This window comes from Halichondria panicea, chromosome 15, assembly GCF_963675165.1.
Source record: "Halichondria panicea chromosome 15, odHalPani1.1, whole genome shotgun sequence".
NCBI classification, from domain to species: Eukaryota; Metazoa; Porifera; class Demospongiae; order Suberitida; family Halichondriidae; genus Halichondria; species Halichondria panicea.
In genome coordinates, this window is record NC_087391.1 from 1,742,978 (window position 1) to 1,756,235 (window position 13,258).

Below are 13,258 nucleotides of genomic sequence, written 5' to 3' on the forward strand. Positions count from 1 at the left end.
TGCGAGGAAATTAGTTTTCGGGGGTTTGCAATCCTCCACGAAATTGTTTCACGAATATATATTATAGCTATCGACGAGCGCAATTAATGTAATTGCCGTACCGTATAGCGCAAATTTAATTCTACGAAAGTTAAGCCTCAATTTTTTGTCTGCCTTAATTTTCATAATAAGCTCTGCAGTGCTAAACGCGAGTATTGGAGTATCGTACGTATTACTAATCGTGTGAAAAACGTTTCATAATATCTAACTTTTGCGTTCTAGAAGAATCGTGATGTCATGCATACAAGCTAGCTATTACCAGTAGGATTTTAATGACCAACACTCGCAAAATTTACTTGTTTAACGCTCGGTAATACAGTCTACAGCAGACTCTCGCTATTCCGGCCCTCTGAAGTGGTACGGCCATGCACCTCGATATACTGGCCATTTGGTTTGGCACGGATTGCTGGCTATAGATGTTTGTTGCATAAAACTCACCCTGAAATGCGGACACTCGCTATTCCGTATACTGGCCAGTACTGGCTGCCTCAAAGTAGGTTTTATATGTTTATTACGGCCAGACATGACGTTTTGGATTACACTTAATTAAGATAGCATAATGAATCCTCGAGACAGAACCATTATTGTTATCTAGATTCAAGGTAGGGACCGCTTTTTAGCCGCGGCTATTTATTTTCTGGAATGCGGCCACCTCGTTAACGTTATTCTGGCCAAGCTGCACTGTGCCACTGTCCCAAGGGTGGCTGGATTAACGAGAGTCTACTGTTGTCATAAATTTGTCATAGTGCACTCAATTTCAAAAAGTCAGATTTTAAAAGTTAGCATTTCCATGTATAGAAGTTCTGGCATACTACTATAGCTTGTCGACTACATGAAGCCCATAATTGCTTCTTGCATGGGGCCTAACTGAACACATTTTACGTAGTTTGTAGTGTTTTGTGGCTAATTATAATTTAATTACCGCAGAACCCTCATGAGGTCTTCTAGAGGCCAAGAAGCTAGACGTGCATATCCTGAGGATTGACAGAATGGTGAATTAAAGGGATCGAATCTGCCAGGATTTGATCTTGTTTATTCATGTGCTGCATGTGTAAATTAGATCTTGCATGCGCATAGCGCGTGCACGTACGACATGTACTTCAAGAATAAGTGGTAAACGTATTTCTTCTATATATATATGAGCATGCTCAAACGATATGAATTCAAGAGTTGCATGTTGGTCCGGTGTAGAATTGAATTTGCTGCAGGAAATGTATGTAATGACGTCTGATAGCTATAATTATACATGTGTATGCATGTAGAGGATCCTGAAGAAACCATAGAATTATAGTTGTATAGTTGCATAATTATTGCGAAACATACACAAACACACACACGCATGTTAATTTGCTTATGCCTCTTGCACCTGTATACACGCCCCAAGGCATATCCTTAAAACGGACAAAGTATTGTACAATAATTATTAAAAAAGCAGAACATAATTATAACAAGTGTGAGTTCAAGATACATGCATGTACATTTAAGTGCATGGTACATACGTTACATAGTAATAAGTACCAAGGCAACTATTGGTGAGTGATAAAAATACCATATTACTATGGCAACAGTGACTATGATGAGTTAACTGAATATTAGTTTGACTGTGGGAGTGTTTCTATCGAGAGCAGCTGAACAGAATGGGCATCGTGGTATCCACTCACTGGCCAGGTGAGGGATCAGGACATTCAACCAGTACCTGCGCATAAGAGAAAGACACACCCACTGAAACATATCAGCTTCTGGAGGTTCATCCGTATGTACAGCATACGTATAGAAAGCATTGCTAACCACATGTGTAACTTGGTCAGCATAACATGCCATAAATAGTACACAATGAAAGCACCGCCAAAGCTACATAACATAAAGCTACTAAGCTACACACTTTGATTATAATTATCATCATGATGAACATTTTTAATTTTACTGCATGCAAAATCCAGAGAAACTCAAGGAGTGGGTAATAATCGACGATGATTGTTGTTAAAAATGATCGATGCCAAAAGTTCAAGCCTAAAATTAATGGCTGCAAGTCAGCAGAGCCTTACAGCTCTCTTCTCACTCTTGCAGCTACCAATAGCTAGCGTTCTGAGTAGTAACACTCGGTAAACAAGTTTGGCTACGTGCTCTTCTAAAAAGGCTGCAATGGCATTCCAAGTAAGCAAAACTAGGCATAACTCGAGAACGAAGCATTATTTTGCAAATCCACGAATTGAAATCCAAGTAAACATGACTAGAAGCCTATAGAAACTCTTACTTGCACTTGATTCATCCTTGAGCAGCTGTAGCAGTCTACACAGACACACAGACACACAAACACACTACCGTATACCTCGCTTGTGCATGCGCACCGAGGCATAATAATAGTCTTTCCAACAACACAGTGTAGGCCATTAAAAACATATATAATCCTATGATGGCGACTATATAATGCAACTTGTGACTATAGTCACCTTGTGGTTTTCTCCGAAGTGATATGACCACAGGGCACAAATGCATGTGACAGTGGGCCATCATCAATAAAGAATCCTCTCTCCCGTCCTAGTTCCAGTTTGACATATGGCCCTGCTTCCCTGCAGAGGGGGCATGTTCGATATTTGTCGCTCTCCTCTGGCCCCGCCGTCCAGCCGTGCTGACTGTAGATGTGACCACAGCGCAGGTAGACCCACGGCTCACGTGAGCTGGCCGACACTGCCTCGTCCAGATCCTGTGTAGGGAGGGTGGGTGGATGTGGAGAAGGGAGGATTAATTACTTTTATAGGCATAGCTAGTAAAGGGTAATAGAAGGAGGCTATTAATGAATGCTCTGCTAGCCTCAATTCCAGGCCGATTAAAATACGTGCCTTTATTGAAGAGCATTGTACACATGAAGTGTGAGAGGATAACTATACATGAATTGTACATGCATAGACTAAATGTTGGCCACAATCCTCTGATCAGTCAGTACGTGAGGTACATGATGTACATAAAACTGCACTCACAGTGATAGTGTCTGCTGACACAGCGGAAACACCGGAGCCACTTCTAAAGTGCAGAGTCAGCAGGTTGACAGCACACTGAGGTGACTTTTCATTGAGAGCTCGTCTGTGCTCTCGCAGAATGGTCTGACTCTGGGGGGGTAGGGGTGAGGGGTGAGGTATGGGCGTGGGAAAGCTAAAGCTTTGTACTCGGAGGAGATACGACCACATCACGTGCGTGGACAATGGAATTTCAATCAACAGCAGATAAAATAGTGTGGGTGCGGTCTGCATGATAATGGCCCCTCCCATCATCAGCATCTTTGTGCATGTTAATTGACATCCCATTGTCCACGCACGTGATGTTGTCATACCTCCTTTGGTTTGTACTGTTGTGGATACAACTCTTACAACTCTTAACTCAATATTGATCATTAGTCTCCTGGGAAACACTTATATATAAAGTAAAGAATGACTCACTGGTCCTTGGGCTAGTCCAATGGCCGTCCTAAACATGAGGGTGATGCCACACAGGTCAATCAGACAGCCATCAGTGAGGATATTGGTCTCCTCTGGCATCTAAATAGGAGAGGGTAGTGATTGTATTATAGTGCTGTGTTAACTACACTCAGTGTCCACTAACACATTGTTCATGTGAGCTGCTGAACCTCTATATATTAATATGACAGGAGCATCACAGTGCAAACCCTCTAAAGTTTGGCCGTAAATGCCTGAACCTCATCAACAATTTAATGTTTGTGTACTGACATTCCAAGCATAATTATAGCTAGGTCATGCACAGTTTGGCACTTTGAGACTACATTACATGTATACTTACTTCATCCCCTGGGTTTCTGGAAGATCTCTGCTCCCTGAGTTTGAGCATGTTGCCCATCACAGACACCTCTCTCCAAGCACTGGGACTAACTCCAGATTCAAACGTCCCCACCGGCCGCATGATTGCAATCCCATTGGTTGTTAGTCCGTCGTAATCACTGGTAGAGGCCTGCCACATCGGAGCATTGGCCTATACAGGTGTGTATGTATATGGGGGGGGGTAAGTGGAGGCGTACGTAGATACGCAAGTATACATTGACATGAACGTTTCTGTTATGCAGTTGGCGTCATAACAACCAGGACCAAAAATACACTCGTACAATACAGGCACACAAATCAGAAGTCTATAGAGTACAATCTTAATTTGTCTAGCTGACAATGTCTAATGAGATTAGTCAGGAACTTACAGACAGCTGTATTCTGCCGTGTGTGTCGAAGGCAGCTGCATAGAGTCGGGCAGAATAGGGTGGTCTCCTCTCACATTGGATCCTGCAGGCGTATCGAGACACTGTACTGTTGCCCTTGTACGCACGCTGTCCATCCAGGCCTGTCACAGTTTCTACGACAACAAAGTCTATTGCTGAGTCTGCAGAACGGCCAATCTGCAGAGGGGAAGATACATACATGAGTACACACTATAGACTAAATAATATAGTCAAATACACTATAGGAGACACCCTTGGTCATACATGAGGTGGCCTGCTAACACAGGTTGAATCACATGCTATGGAGGCTTAGCTGTATTACTGGTTCATAGGGTTACCACAATAGACAGAATGTTTGGTGAAGGCAGAGCTTTCTGTCAAAAGGTGCTATCCTACAACTCAACCTCAACTTCCCTGTACACATGTACATACACTGTATAATTATGTATGTACATAGGTACACTGTACATGCATGTATACATACACACTGGTCAGGTCTTGACTGTGTCGTGGCTATTATCAAACATGTAGCCTACATGACTGTAGTTGTGTCTGGTCTCACGACACAATGCTACATGTGCCCAACACCACCCACCTGGAAGAGGTCAGTGCTGGGATCGTGGCCGTACTCTGTGACTGTACTGTTGGAGGCGGTCTTGTTCATGGTCACTGTGTGGGTTGACTTACGAGCCAAAGAGTCCATGTCCTGTCAGTGTGTGTGGTGTGTACATGTTATACAGTTACCAGTACACACAATGAATGCTGAAAGTGTAAAGTATTTGCATCAATGTCACACTTGCATTGATTTGATGACATGAGAGTTATCTGAACACAAAACAAGCCTACATACATACATGTACATCCATATACATGTATGCTGAAAACAGCCACCTCATTGTTTTGTCTTTAACAGAGCCTACCATAAACACTGGCTACTCTGCAGCTGTTTAGGTTAGCTCACACAATACATAACCAAGTCAACAGACACTAACAAGGAGTGTTGCTAACTGACCTGTTTATAGGGACCTGTTTATAGAGCGGTCACAGTTGTTTCAGCTGATAAACAACACCATACAAAAGGTTTGGTTTAGCACACAACAGTCAACACATTATGGTAAGGACAGTCCCATGGGGGACAAGCGCATAAACAGAGTTTTAAGGACACTGCACATGCAGTCTAAGCACCTACCACCTCTGCTTATACTGTATGTACTGTACATTAACAGTAAATATTTTACAGCCTGTATTTTATCAAGGTACCTCTGGCACTGAAGCAGACAGGTGCTAACTTATGGGTAGGGATGGCAACATGACGATGTGTACTGTACCTGGGGGTCTCTGGTGATGACGGAGACACCGGTGGCTCTGGCTTGTTTTCTAAGAATGAAGCTATGACTCATTTTGGATGAGATCTGGGGACAGGGGAGACTGCCATTTGTCCTGGAGAGGGAGAGGATCATTCATCTAAACCAAGCAGTTTACACATACTCTCCATTGGACATATCACAACACACGACCCCACATTAACTAGCGATCAAGCCGTGTGAAAGTTTACAAAGAGTTACATAACTCGTAACATAATATACATATCCAGATTTTCCCGTGACCAAATTCCTGAGAGTTACAGACACATGGCAATACACAAATCTGTGCACAAGCTTGCTAACACACACAGTCAAACAATCACTCAAAGAAGCTCTACTGAATTACATAATTGCTAGATCAAAGAGGTGTCTGTAACCCTATAGTACTGAGTATACAGTGATCAGCTGTTGTGGTGTGTTAGATGAGAGCTTTGGGATTGTTTACTGGTAGATGGGAAAGTGTTAGTCGAACTACAACAAAGTGTTTACACAAAGGCATATGCTGTCAGCATTGTTTCCAATGGGAGTCGATGTAGCTAGTATCTGTAACATGGAAATAATGTCATGAGCATATGAGCACACTCTGTTGAAATGTGAATACAGCTTCCATTAGTAACCCGATACGTTTATCAAAAGCTTGTATGTAACTAAATACCGTTGCTGTGACAGTAAAGTACAACTCTAGTTTGGTATGCCACCCCCTTTAACTCTAGTCCGCAAGACTACTTCAACTCATGCTAAAGTTGTAAGAACAGAAACTGAGAAGGGTGCTAACCAGTCTCTATATAGGGGACAACAAAGCCATGGGGGCAGGTTCTAATAAAAGGCTCTAAGGATAATTATAGTTGTCACAATGTTGTCACAATGACTGGCTAATTAACCATTTTTGAGATCTAATTGAGAAATAGACGAGGTGCTAACGGGCATGAATAATAGTATTTTACACATCCACGTATGAAGAGTGCATCCAATCCTTGTACATGTATGAGAAAGAGCGGCGTAGTGTTTGCTTACCACCCACCTCAGCATAGGAAGTAAGATAAGGAAGTTGTAGTAAAAACACACACTATTGCCAATTATTTGGGGATTGGGATGTAGTGAAAGGAACAAGCCACACGTCTTACTAGTACGTACACAGCCTGTATATGATTAATCTATACTGCAACAGAACATTGCCTGTTGAAACAGCATTGCAGTACTGAACAGCAAACACAGACTTAAGGCTAATCACTTTCAATTAACAAAAGAAGGGACGTGAAGGGATTTCCTTAAGCAGTTGTATAATGCAGTACTTAGAATACACGGATTTAAGTACATCCACAAGCCATACATGACGAAGCAAAAAAGTAGTATGGCTGTCATTATAGTTGCTCAACATGCACCATGAGCTTCCTGCTGACAGTGTAGAGTCTATGTACACAATGGCAGGGTGAAACCATTAGGAATTGAGATAAGGGGATCTGCCCACATCGTAATGGAACCAAGGCCCCCACAAGACACCAAACAATACTAATTTGGCCACACTTCTAGCTGACCTAATGCTCCATTGAGTCTGACAAGTGGTTCACTTTGGGTAATTAGAAGCAGCCGACACACTGTGGTTGTTAAGGAGACAATGCTAAGACACCGGTGATGGGGCACACCTATAATGGAGCCCACACATCTCAGCTAAGTGCCCGAGGGCTACAATCGTATATACTGCTTAATTGGGTGCAACTAAATACTGGAGGCATATGCCAGAAAACAGGTCAGTTATTCAGACAAATCTACAAGGTAACCCAGACTGCATTAAATTGTGTACTTAATAGGTCTGGACATGCAACTAGTCTGTAAAGTTTACTGATTGCCGAAAGGATAACCTCCACCAAACGATACTGCTTATAAGGCTAAAGTCATACAGAGGCAATGGGGTGGGACATTTGAATTACAAGTGACAGGTGTCCTCCTTCCACTGCTCAACAATAACCAGTAACCACGCCATGATAACTAATCTACACACATTTCTCACCCTAACACAATGAGCTCCCCGTAGATTGGTGCGTTGGGGTCAGGTGACCTCCTCTTGCCCCCGTCTATCTCGTCACTCCCTAGTATCTCACCAATGGGCTTCTGCATTGCATCACTGCAGCAACACACCATCAACACTATACTGGCTTGTGAAGAATACAGTTCTATTTATAGCTAGCTAGCAAGCTGCTACACACTGCACATATAAAAATTAGTATCAAAACTTTAGTACAGTTTGGCATGGCATACGCCAAATACAGTTTTATAATTGGTAAGGCCTATGTAGCAAGTAGCAGTAAAGAGCTATGACGTCTATGCTTTACAAAGAGCAATTGCACGTACCTTGAAGCATGCTTGAGTTTAACTGCCTCCATAATATCTCCCACTTCAGTAGTGGGACGTCTCGTCATCTTGGCGTTGGCACCGTTCATAGTGTCACTTCTTTACTTCGTTAGCACACTTTTGTATATGAGAGCTGAAAATCTAGCTATAATTATAGCTAGCTATTTTAATCCTCCACTGAAGAATTCACAAGTTAATGCCTGATGCATGATTGCGGAATTGATTGCATATTGACCACCAACAAAGTGGCAAGACTGGAGACCACGCCCATCATTGTCTGCAAAGAAAGAAGGCGTGGCTGGATCTGCCCATCTGCTCAGCGATCGTCATTAGATGAAAATGGCTGTGGACATATCTTCTAAATTCAAGCTCAGCAATGGCAAAGAAATGCCATACTATGGGTGTAAGTATATAATCTAGTTGGGTCAATGCATGCTGCACGCTCATGATCTCTTCTCCTCTGCTCAGTTGGCACCTACAAGATGAAAGATGAGCAAATCCTTCACAATGCCATCGAATTCACTATTAAAAATGGAACCAGGCTGATTGGCAAGCAATAGTACTTCTCTATACAATTATCGATCCTCATTTGTTTCCCTCACAGATACGGCTGCTGTGTACCATAACGAGCACATGGTTGGAGAAGCTATAAGGAAGGCATGCTCGAAGTACAACTTGAAACTCAGTGATGTGTTTGTCACAACTAAACTAGGTCAGAAACATTTGCTAGCTAACAATGATTGCATTTGTACCTCACTCTCTCTCTCTCTCTCGCTAAATGTTATCGGGTCATATTAAACTTTGAGTGCTCCCCTTTGAGAGTAAAATTACTTATTATACATGTAGATACTGGGAGCCAGGGATATTCCAATGCTCTGAGTGCGTTTGAAACCTCTCTGCAAGCGCTGGGTAAGGACTATGTTGACCTGTACCTCATTCATTGGCCCGGGGTGAGAGGTAAAGCACGAGACGATCCTGCCAACGCAAAGGCCAGGAGGGGCAGCTGGAGGGCACTGGAGGAGCTCTACCAAGCGGGTGTGTTTGTATCTAAGACCTCGTTTATCAGATAAAAACTATGTTGAGGACCGCTAATTTAGGTGTAGCACATAAAACCAGGTATATAGACAACCCAGAACAATAAGAAGATTAGTCCTGCTGATGATGTTAATTGACAGTGCAGCATAATTTCTATGTGTTTACCCTCCGGCAGGGAAGGCTAAGGCAATTGGCGTGTCTAACTACACACTAAAGCACCTTCAAGAAATGCTGGAATACTCCACTATTAAACCTCACGTACTACAGGTACAAAATATCCCAGGATTTAAGCACTCTAAAAATTCAATGTTATTAATAGAGTGAGTGTCATCCTTTATTGCCTCAACATGATGTGAGGGTGTTCTGTGCAGAGCACGGGATCTTCTTCCAGGCCTACTCATCCCTCGGAACTGGAGATGTGAGTGTTGCCGACTTACTATATACCAATAAGTGGAAAATAAAATTATATTTGTCTCTTCACAGTATTTCATATTTTCCTACGTCTCTAAATACTTTAAACCAGCTTTTGAGCAGCCACAGTTTTATTCATCTGCTGTTTGTCTTGCGTTTCTCTCTCAGGATAAGTTAATGAAGCATGAGAAGCTGATGGCTATTGCCAGCAAGTACCCCGGCAAAACTTCTGCTCAAATATTACTGGCATGGGCATTGCAGCAGGGAATGGGTAAGTAGCCACGCTATAGTTGTAATTAAATACCCTCATATACACATACTAGTGCGCACGCGCAAATCTTTTCTCGAGGCTTCCAGATATATACCAACTTAGTTGTCATGTGTACATCTTATCAACTAGTGTTTAATGGATCCTAAATTTCATATCGCATGCAGTGGAGCCTTTCTTCAAATTGAGTGTGGGAAGATAGTTATTATTATGTTGAGTGATTTAGTTTGTTTGTTGTTGATCTAACCCATGCATGCATTGGTAAAAATTTGTTCAACATACAAAAACACTCAATAGTAAAATTTTCCCAAGGTTGCTAGAGACTACAAAAACACTCAATGTAAAGTTTTCCCAAGGTTCTATAGAGACTTGTTAAATTGTAAACATTGTCACATATTGACTAGCAAAGAATCATTACAATGGGATTGTGTATACAATAAATGCTCTCTGATGAGTCAACCAACATCAGTTGCATGCCCAATTCACTACGAAATGGAGAAGAACCCAGCGTATGAGTTCATCAGTATAAGCACTGCCAGAACCTCGATTTCTGATAGTAAAATTGATGTCCTACAACCTGCCAATATTGCAAGGCCCAAGCGATGTAAGATATCTGGTCAGACGTGTATATCTGCTATCTTTGCAGTAGTGGCTATACTGGCTCTTGCTGGAATGGGGGTCACATTGATTGTGAGATCGCAGAAAGGTAGGTATATGCATGTATACTGCATGTGGGATTAATGTAATGAGCTGTTTTAACGGAACCCCTGCGTAGCTAAATTGGTATTTTGTAATCATCTTTAGTGAATGGGATAGCTGCTGGAATTTCAATAAACTTGCAGCAAAAAATGCTTTGTCTGTATAGGCTAACAATTCCTAGTACATTTGTATCGAAAGAAACTTGTGAAAAACTGTTGTTGCATGCATAATATTGCAGGTGCTATACCAAACGGAGCTCTCCTGGACTGTGAGGATGCAACCTGTCAGTATGAACAGCTGGTGTGTCCTGATAGAGACAACTGTACGATAAACTGCAAGGACATAATACCTTACACTTGCTTCAGAACCGGTGTTGTATGTCCAAGTGTATTGGGAGATTGCAATCTCAATTGCGATGATTTGTTCGCCTGCACCCAAGCTAACATTTCATGCCCTCAAGGGAACTGTAATGTGAACTGTTTGAGTGATTACTCATGTAGATACTCAGTGATGCAGTGCTCTGGTTACGATTGTCTCCTATCTTGCATGGGCCAAGAGTCATGCTCACATTCAACTATCAAGTCCTCAGGAGAGAACTATCTACTCGACTGTGAAGGACAAGATACATGTACCGATTTGGACATAGACAGTTTGAATGAAAGTTGCCGTATTAATTGTCACAATGATGGTTCATGCTCACGCTCAACTTTAGACTGCTCTAATGGAAACTGTAGCCTGTACTGCACTAATTTTTCTTGTGATTATGCAACGGTTAGGTGCTCACAGGGTGCTTTTTGCGATGTGAATTGTAACGATTCTTATTATGACATAATCTGGGCCTACAGGTACTACTATGATGACTATAGTGCTACGTGTTCCTCGACAGAGTTTGTGTGTGAGCAAGGCAGTACCTGTGTCTTCAATTTTTATGGAGGGTACAGAATTGGCTACGACACAAACATCACATGTGAAGAAAACAGTACTTGCAGCATCAGGTGCACTGAACTAAGTATTTATAGTGGTAGTCACCAATGTGATAGTGCTAATATCATATGTCCCACCAGTAATGGGGACTGTACCGTCGAATGCAGTGGCTACAATTCATGCCGTTCTTCACGCATTACATGTGGACCAAGCAGTGACTGCTTGTCTTGTAGCGGGAAGTGGTCGTGCGATGGCTCAACTATCACACTACGTGCCGGTTTAAATGAACCCATTATGAACTGCACTGGTCTATCATCGTGTCGATATTCTACCATTACTTGCTCAGCTAAAAACAACTGCAATATCAACTGCGACGGTCAGTATTCCTGTATCAGTGCTCGAGTGATCTGTCCCACAGGAGACTACAGCTGCAACATACGCTGCACCGACCCACTATCCTGTCAAGGCTTGAGTATCACCAACACACACAGTGTCAACCTGCTCTGTTGTGGTGGTCCCACTGCTTGTGCAGGAACACGTGTGGTACCCACTTCTACTGATTGCCCCAATGATTAACAAGTGCTGACTTAAAATGTAGACAGATAGTGATGTAATTCATCGTAGCTCTTATTATAGAACAGAAACTGGTGTGCAAAACTAAATTTTAGCCTATACTGTAATTTGCTTTTGTACATGTAGCTTTGAGTATATATACAACGAACGGTGACGATAGTTTTAAAAGATAATAAATTATATGCTATTCAACAGTACACGTGGCAATTTTGGTGAGTGCTCCATTAATTATTATGTTCAGGATGGTTCTTGTAGTCAGCACTATTGAGTTGAGCAGTGTGGACACCTAAGCACCCTCACTGACATGCAGTCATACAATGAAGATTTATGAGCATTGGAGGGCCACAGTACATATTACGTAACTATTTGCAAGAGTTTTAAAACAAGCTCTTGCTGAGATTGTTCATTTCTAGGAAAATGTAGAGCTCATAAGCACTAGTTTACAATAACAAACATGTTAGAATAGTTTTTTGTGAAAATAATCTACTCATAGTGAGTAGCCTCGAGTTTTACTATATATAAATGATCCCTATAGGAATCATCCCCAAGGCATCCAGTGCTGCTCGTATCAAAGAGAACTGTGAACTGTTTGATATCAAACTCTCCCAGGAAGATAAAGACACACTCAACACCTCTTTGGATGAGGGATACCATTTCTGCTGGGACCCTAATGGAGTCACATAAACATCAATGCATGATTGGTGACTCTTGTTACTGTGTGAATTATGATTATTGCACACACAATGGCATTGAATGAATACTGAAACACAAAAGCAAAGTAAATAATTATATACACAGTGATCCGACCTTATGTATGCAGTACATTATTGCGTAGTCACTGTTTCAGGGCTCCAATACAATACTCTTTCATTAGTTCTCTAGCTTGTGCAGTATGACGACCTATCTCCTCAAATACACCACTCGTATCTGTTCCTGCAATAAATACGGGAGATTCTGCTGTCATGTGCGTGAATGTGTGTAATGTCTTTTAATTCATACAAGTTAATAATTTAGTACCTGCAAAATCTATTAGTATTTTTGCTCCTCCTGGGTGCTGTGTGGTGCAAAAGTATAAATATAAAATATAATGGCGACTATAAATAAGTACGTCAACATAACTTCAGATCGAACTACCTTATGAATAAACTCTGTAACATCATAGACCTTGCTATAAATAGCTATCCAGAAAGATATGGAGCTATTATGCTGTGAGATCTCCTGTAGTGAGTAGCAAGCATCTTCTGACATAGAGTCTGTCTTAATTTTTGTCTTGATCACAATAATACACTGCAAATGAGCAATAAAACGATCTTTACCAAACATTGAGAATTGGAAAGCATCAACAGCTAGAAGCAATACCATAATGAGAATCTATTATCA

At 41.7% G+C, this 13,258-nt stretch overlaps 2 protein-coding genes and 1 long non-coding RNA gene across 5 annotated transcripts; 1 reads left to right on the forward strand and 2 right to left on the reverse strand.

Moving 5' to 3' along the window:
• Positions 1-1,441: 1,441 nt before the first annotated feature.
• Positions 1,442-8,204, reverse strand: LOC135348858 (E3 ubiquitin-protein ligase pellino homolog 1-like). 2 transcript variants are annotated; one of them, XR_010398816.1, is made up of 10 exons: positions 7,969-8,204; positions 7,628-7,741; positions 5,584-5,695; positions 4,851-4,961; positions 4,238-4,432; positions 3,832-4,020; positions 3,474-3,572; positions 3,018-3,146; positions 2,490-2,727; positions 1,442-1,735 (listed from the first exon to the last, which is right to left on the reverse strand). XR_010398816.1 is itself a non-coding variant. In XM_064547220.1 (10 exons), the coding sequence occupies exons 1-10, from the start codon at positions 8,055-8,057 to the stop codon at positions 1,621-1,623; spliced, it is 1,407 nt and encodes a 468-aa protein (XP_064403290.1). In that variant the 5' UTR covers positions 8,058-8,204; the 3' UTR covers positions 1,442-1,620. The 2 variants fall into 2 exon arrangements, 1 of the variants encoding a protein (XP_064403290.1); XM_064547220.1 differs by having other exon boundaries at positions 2,490-2,743.
• Positions 8,205-8,231: 27 nt separating this feature from the next.
• On the forward strand, positions 8,232-12,562 carry LOC135348797 (uncharacterized oxidoreductase YtbE-like). Of its 2 annotated transcripts, XM_064547141.1 has the most exons (9): positions 8,232-8,371; positions 8,437-8,517; positions 8,573-8,680; positions 8,815-9,003; positions 9,179-9,270; positions 9,323-9,421; positions 9,583-9,685; positions 10,329-10,388; positions 10,620-12,070. In XM_064547141.1, the coding sequence occupies exons 1-9, from the start codon at positions 8,302-8,304 to the stop codon at positions 11,879-11,881; spliced, it is 2,064 nt and encodes a 687-aa protein (XP_064403211.1). In that variant the 5' UTR covers positions 8,232-8,301; the 3' UTR covers positions 11,882-12,070. The 2 variants fall into 2 exon arrangements, with proteins under 2 accessions (XP_064403211.1, XP_064403212.1); XM_064547142.1 differs by lacking the exons at positions 10,329-10,388; positions 10,620-12,070 and adding an exon at positions 12,414-12,562.
• Positions 12,550-13,192, reverse strand: LOC135348958 (uncharacterized). The gene is made up of 3 exons (XR_010398826.1): positions 13,013-13,192; positions 12,896-12,932; positions 12,550-12,811 (listed from the first exon to the last, which is right to left on the reverse strand). It is a non-coding gene; the product is annotated as an uncharacterized LOC135348958 (long non-coding RNA).
• Positions 13,193-13,258: the final 66 nt, after the last annotated feature.

Bases quoted from the DNA above. Each gene is read 5' to 3' on its own strand.
- LOC135348858 (XM_064547220.1), bottom strand. From the start codon at position 8,057: ATGAACGGTGCCAACGCCAAGATGACGAGACGTCCCACTACTGAAGTG. The intron at 4,962-5,583 runs GTACAGTACACA...ACACACTGACAG, and splicing joins TCATCACCAGAGACCCCCAG to GACATGGACTCTTTGGCTCG. The intron at 4,021-4,237 runs GTAAGTTCCTGA...ACACCTGTATAG, and splicing joins ACGGCAGAATACAGCTGTCT to GCCAATGCTCCGATGTGGCA.
- LOC135348797 (XM_064547141.1), top strand. From the start codon at position 8,302: ATGAAAATGGCTGTGGACATATCTTCTAAATTCAAGCTCAGCAATGGC. The intron at 8,372-8,436 runs GTAAGTATATAA...TCCTCTGCTCAG, and splicing joins AGAAATGCCATACTATGGGT to TTGGCACCTACAAGATGAAA. The intron at 9,686-10,328 runs GTAAGTAGCCAC...CTATCTTTGCAG, and splicing joins GGCATTGCAGCAGGGAATGG to TAGTGGCTATACTGGCTCTT.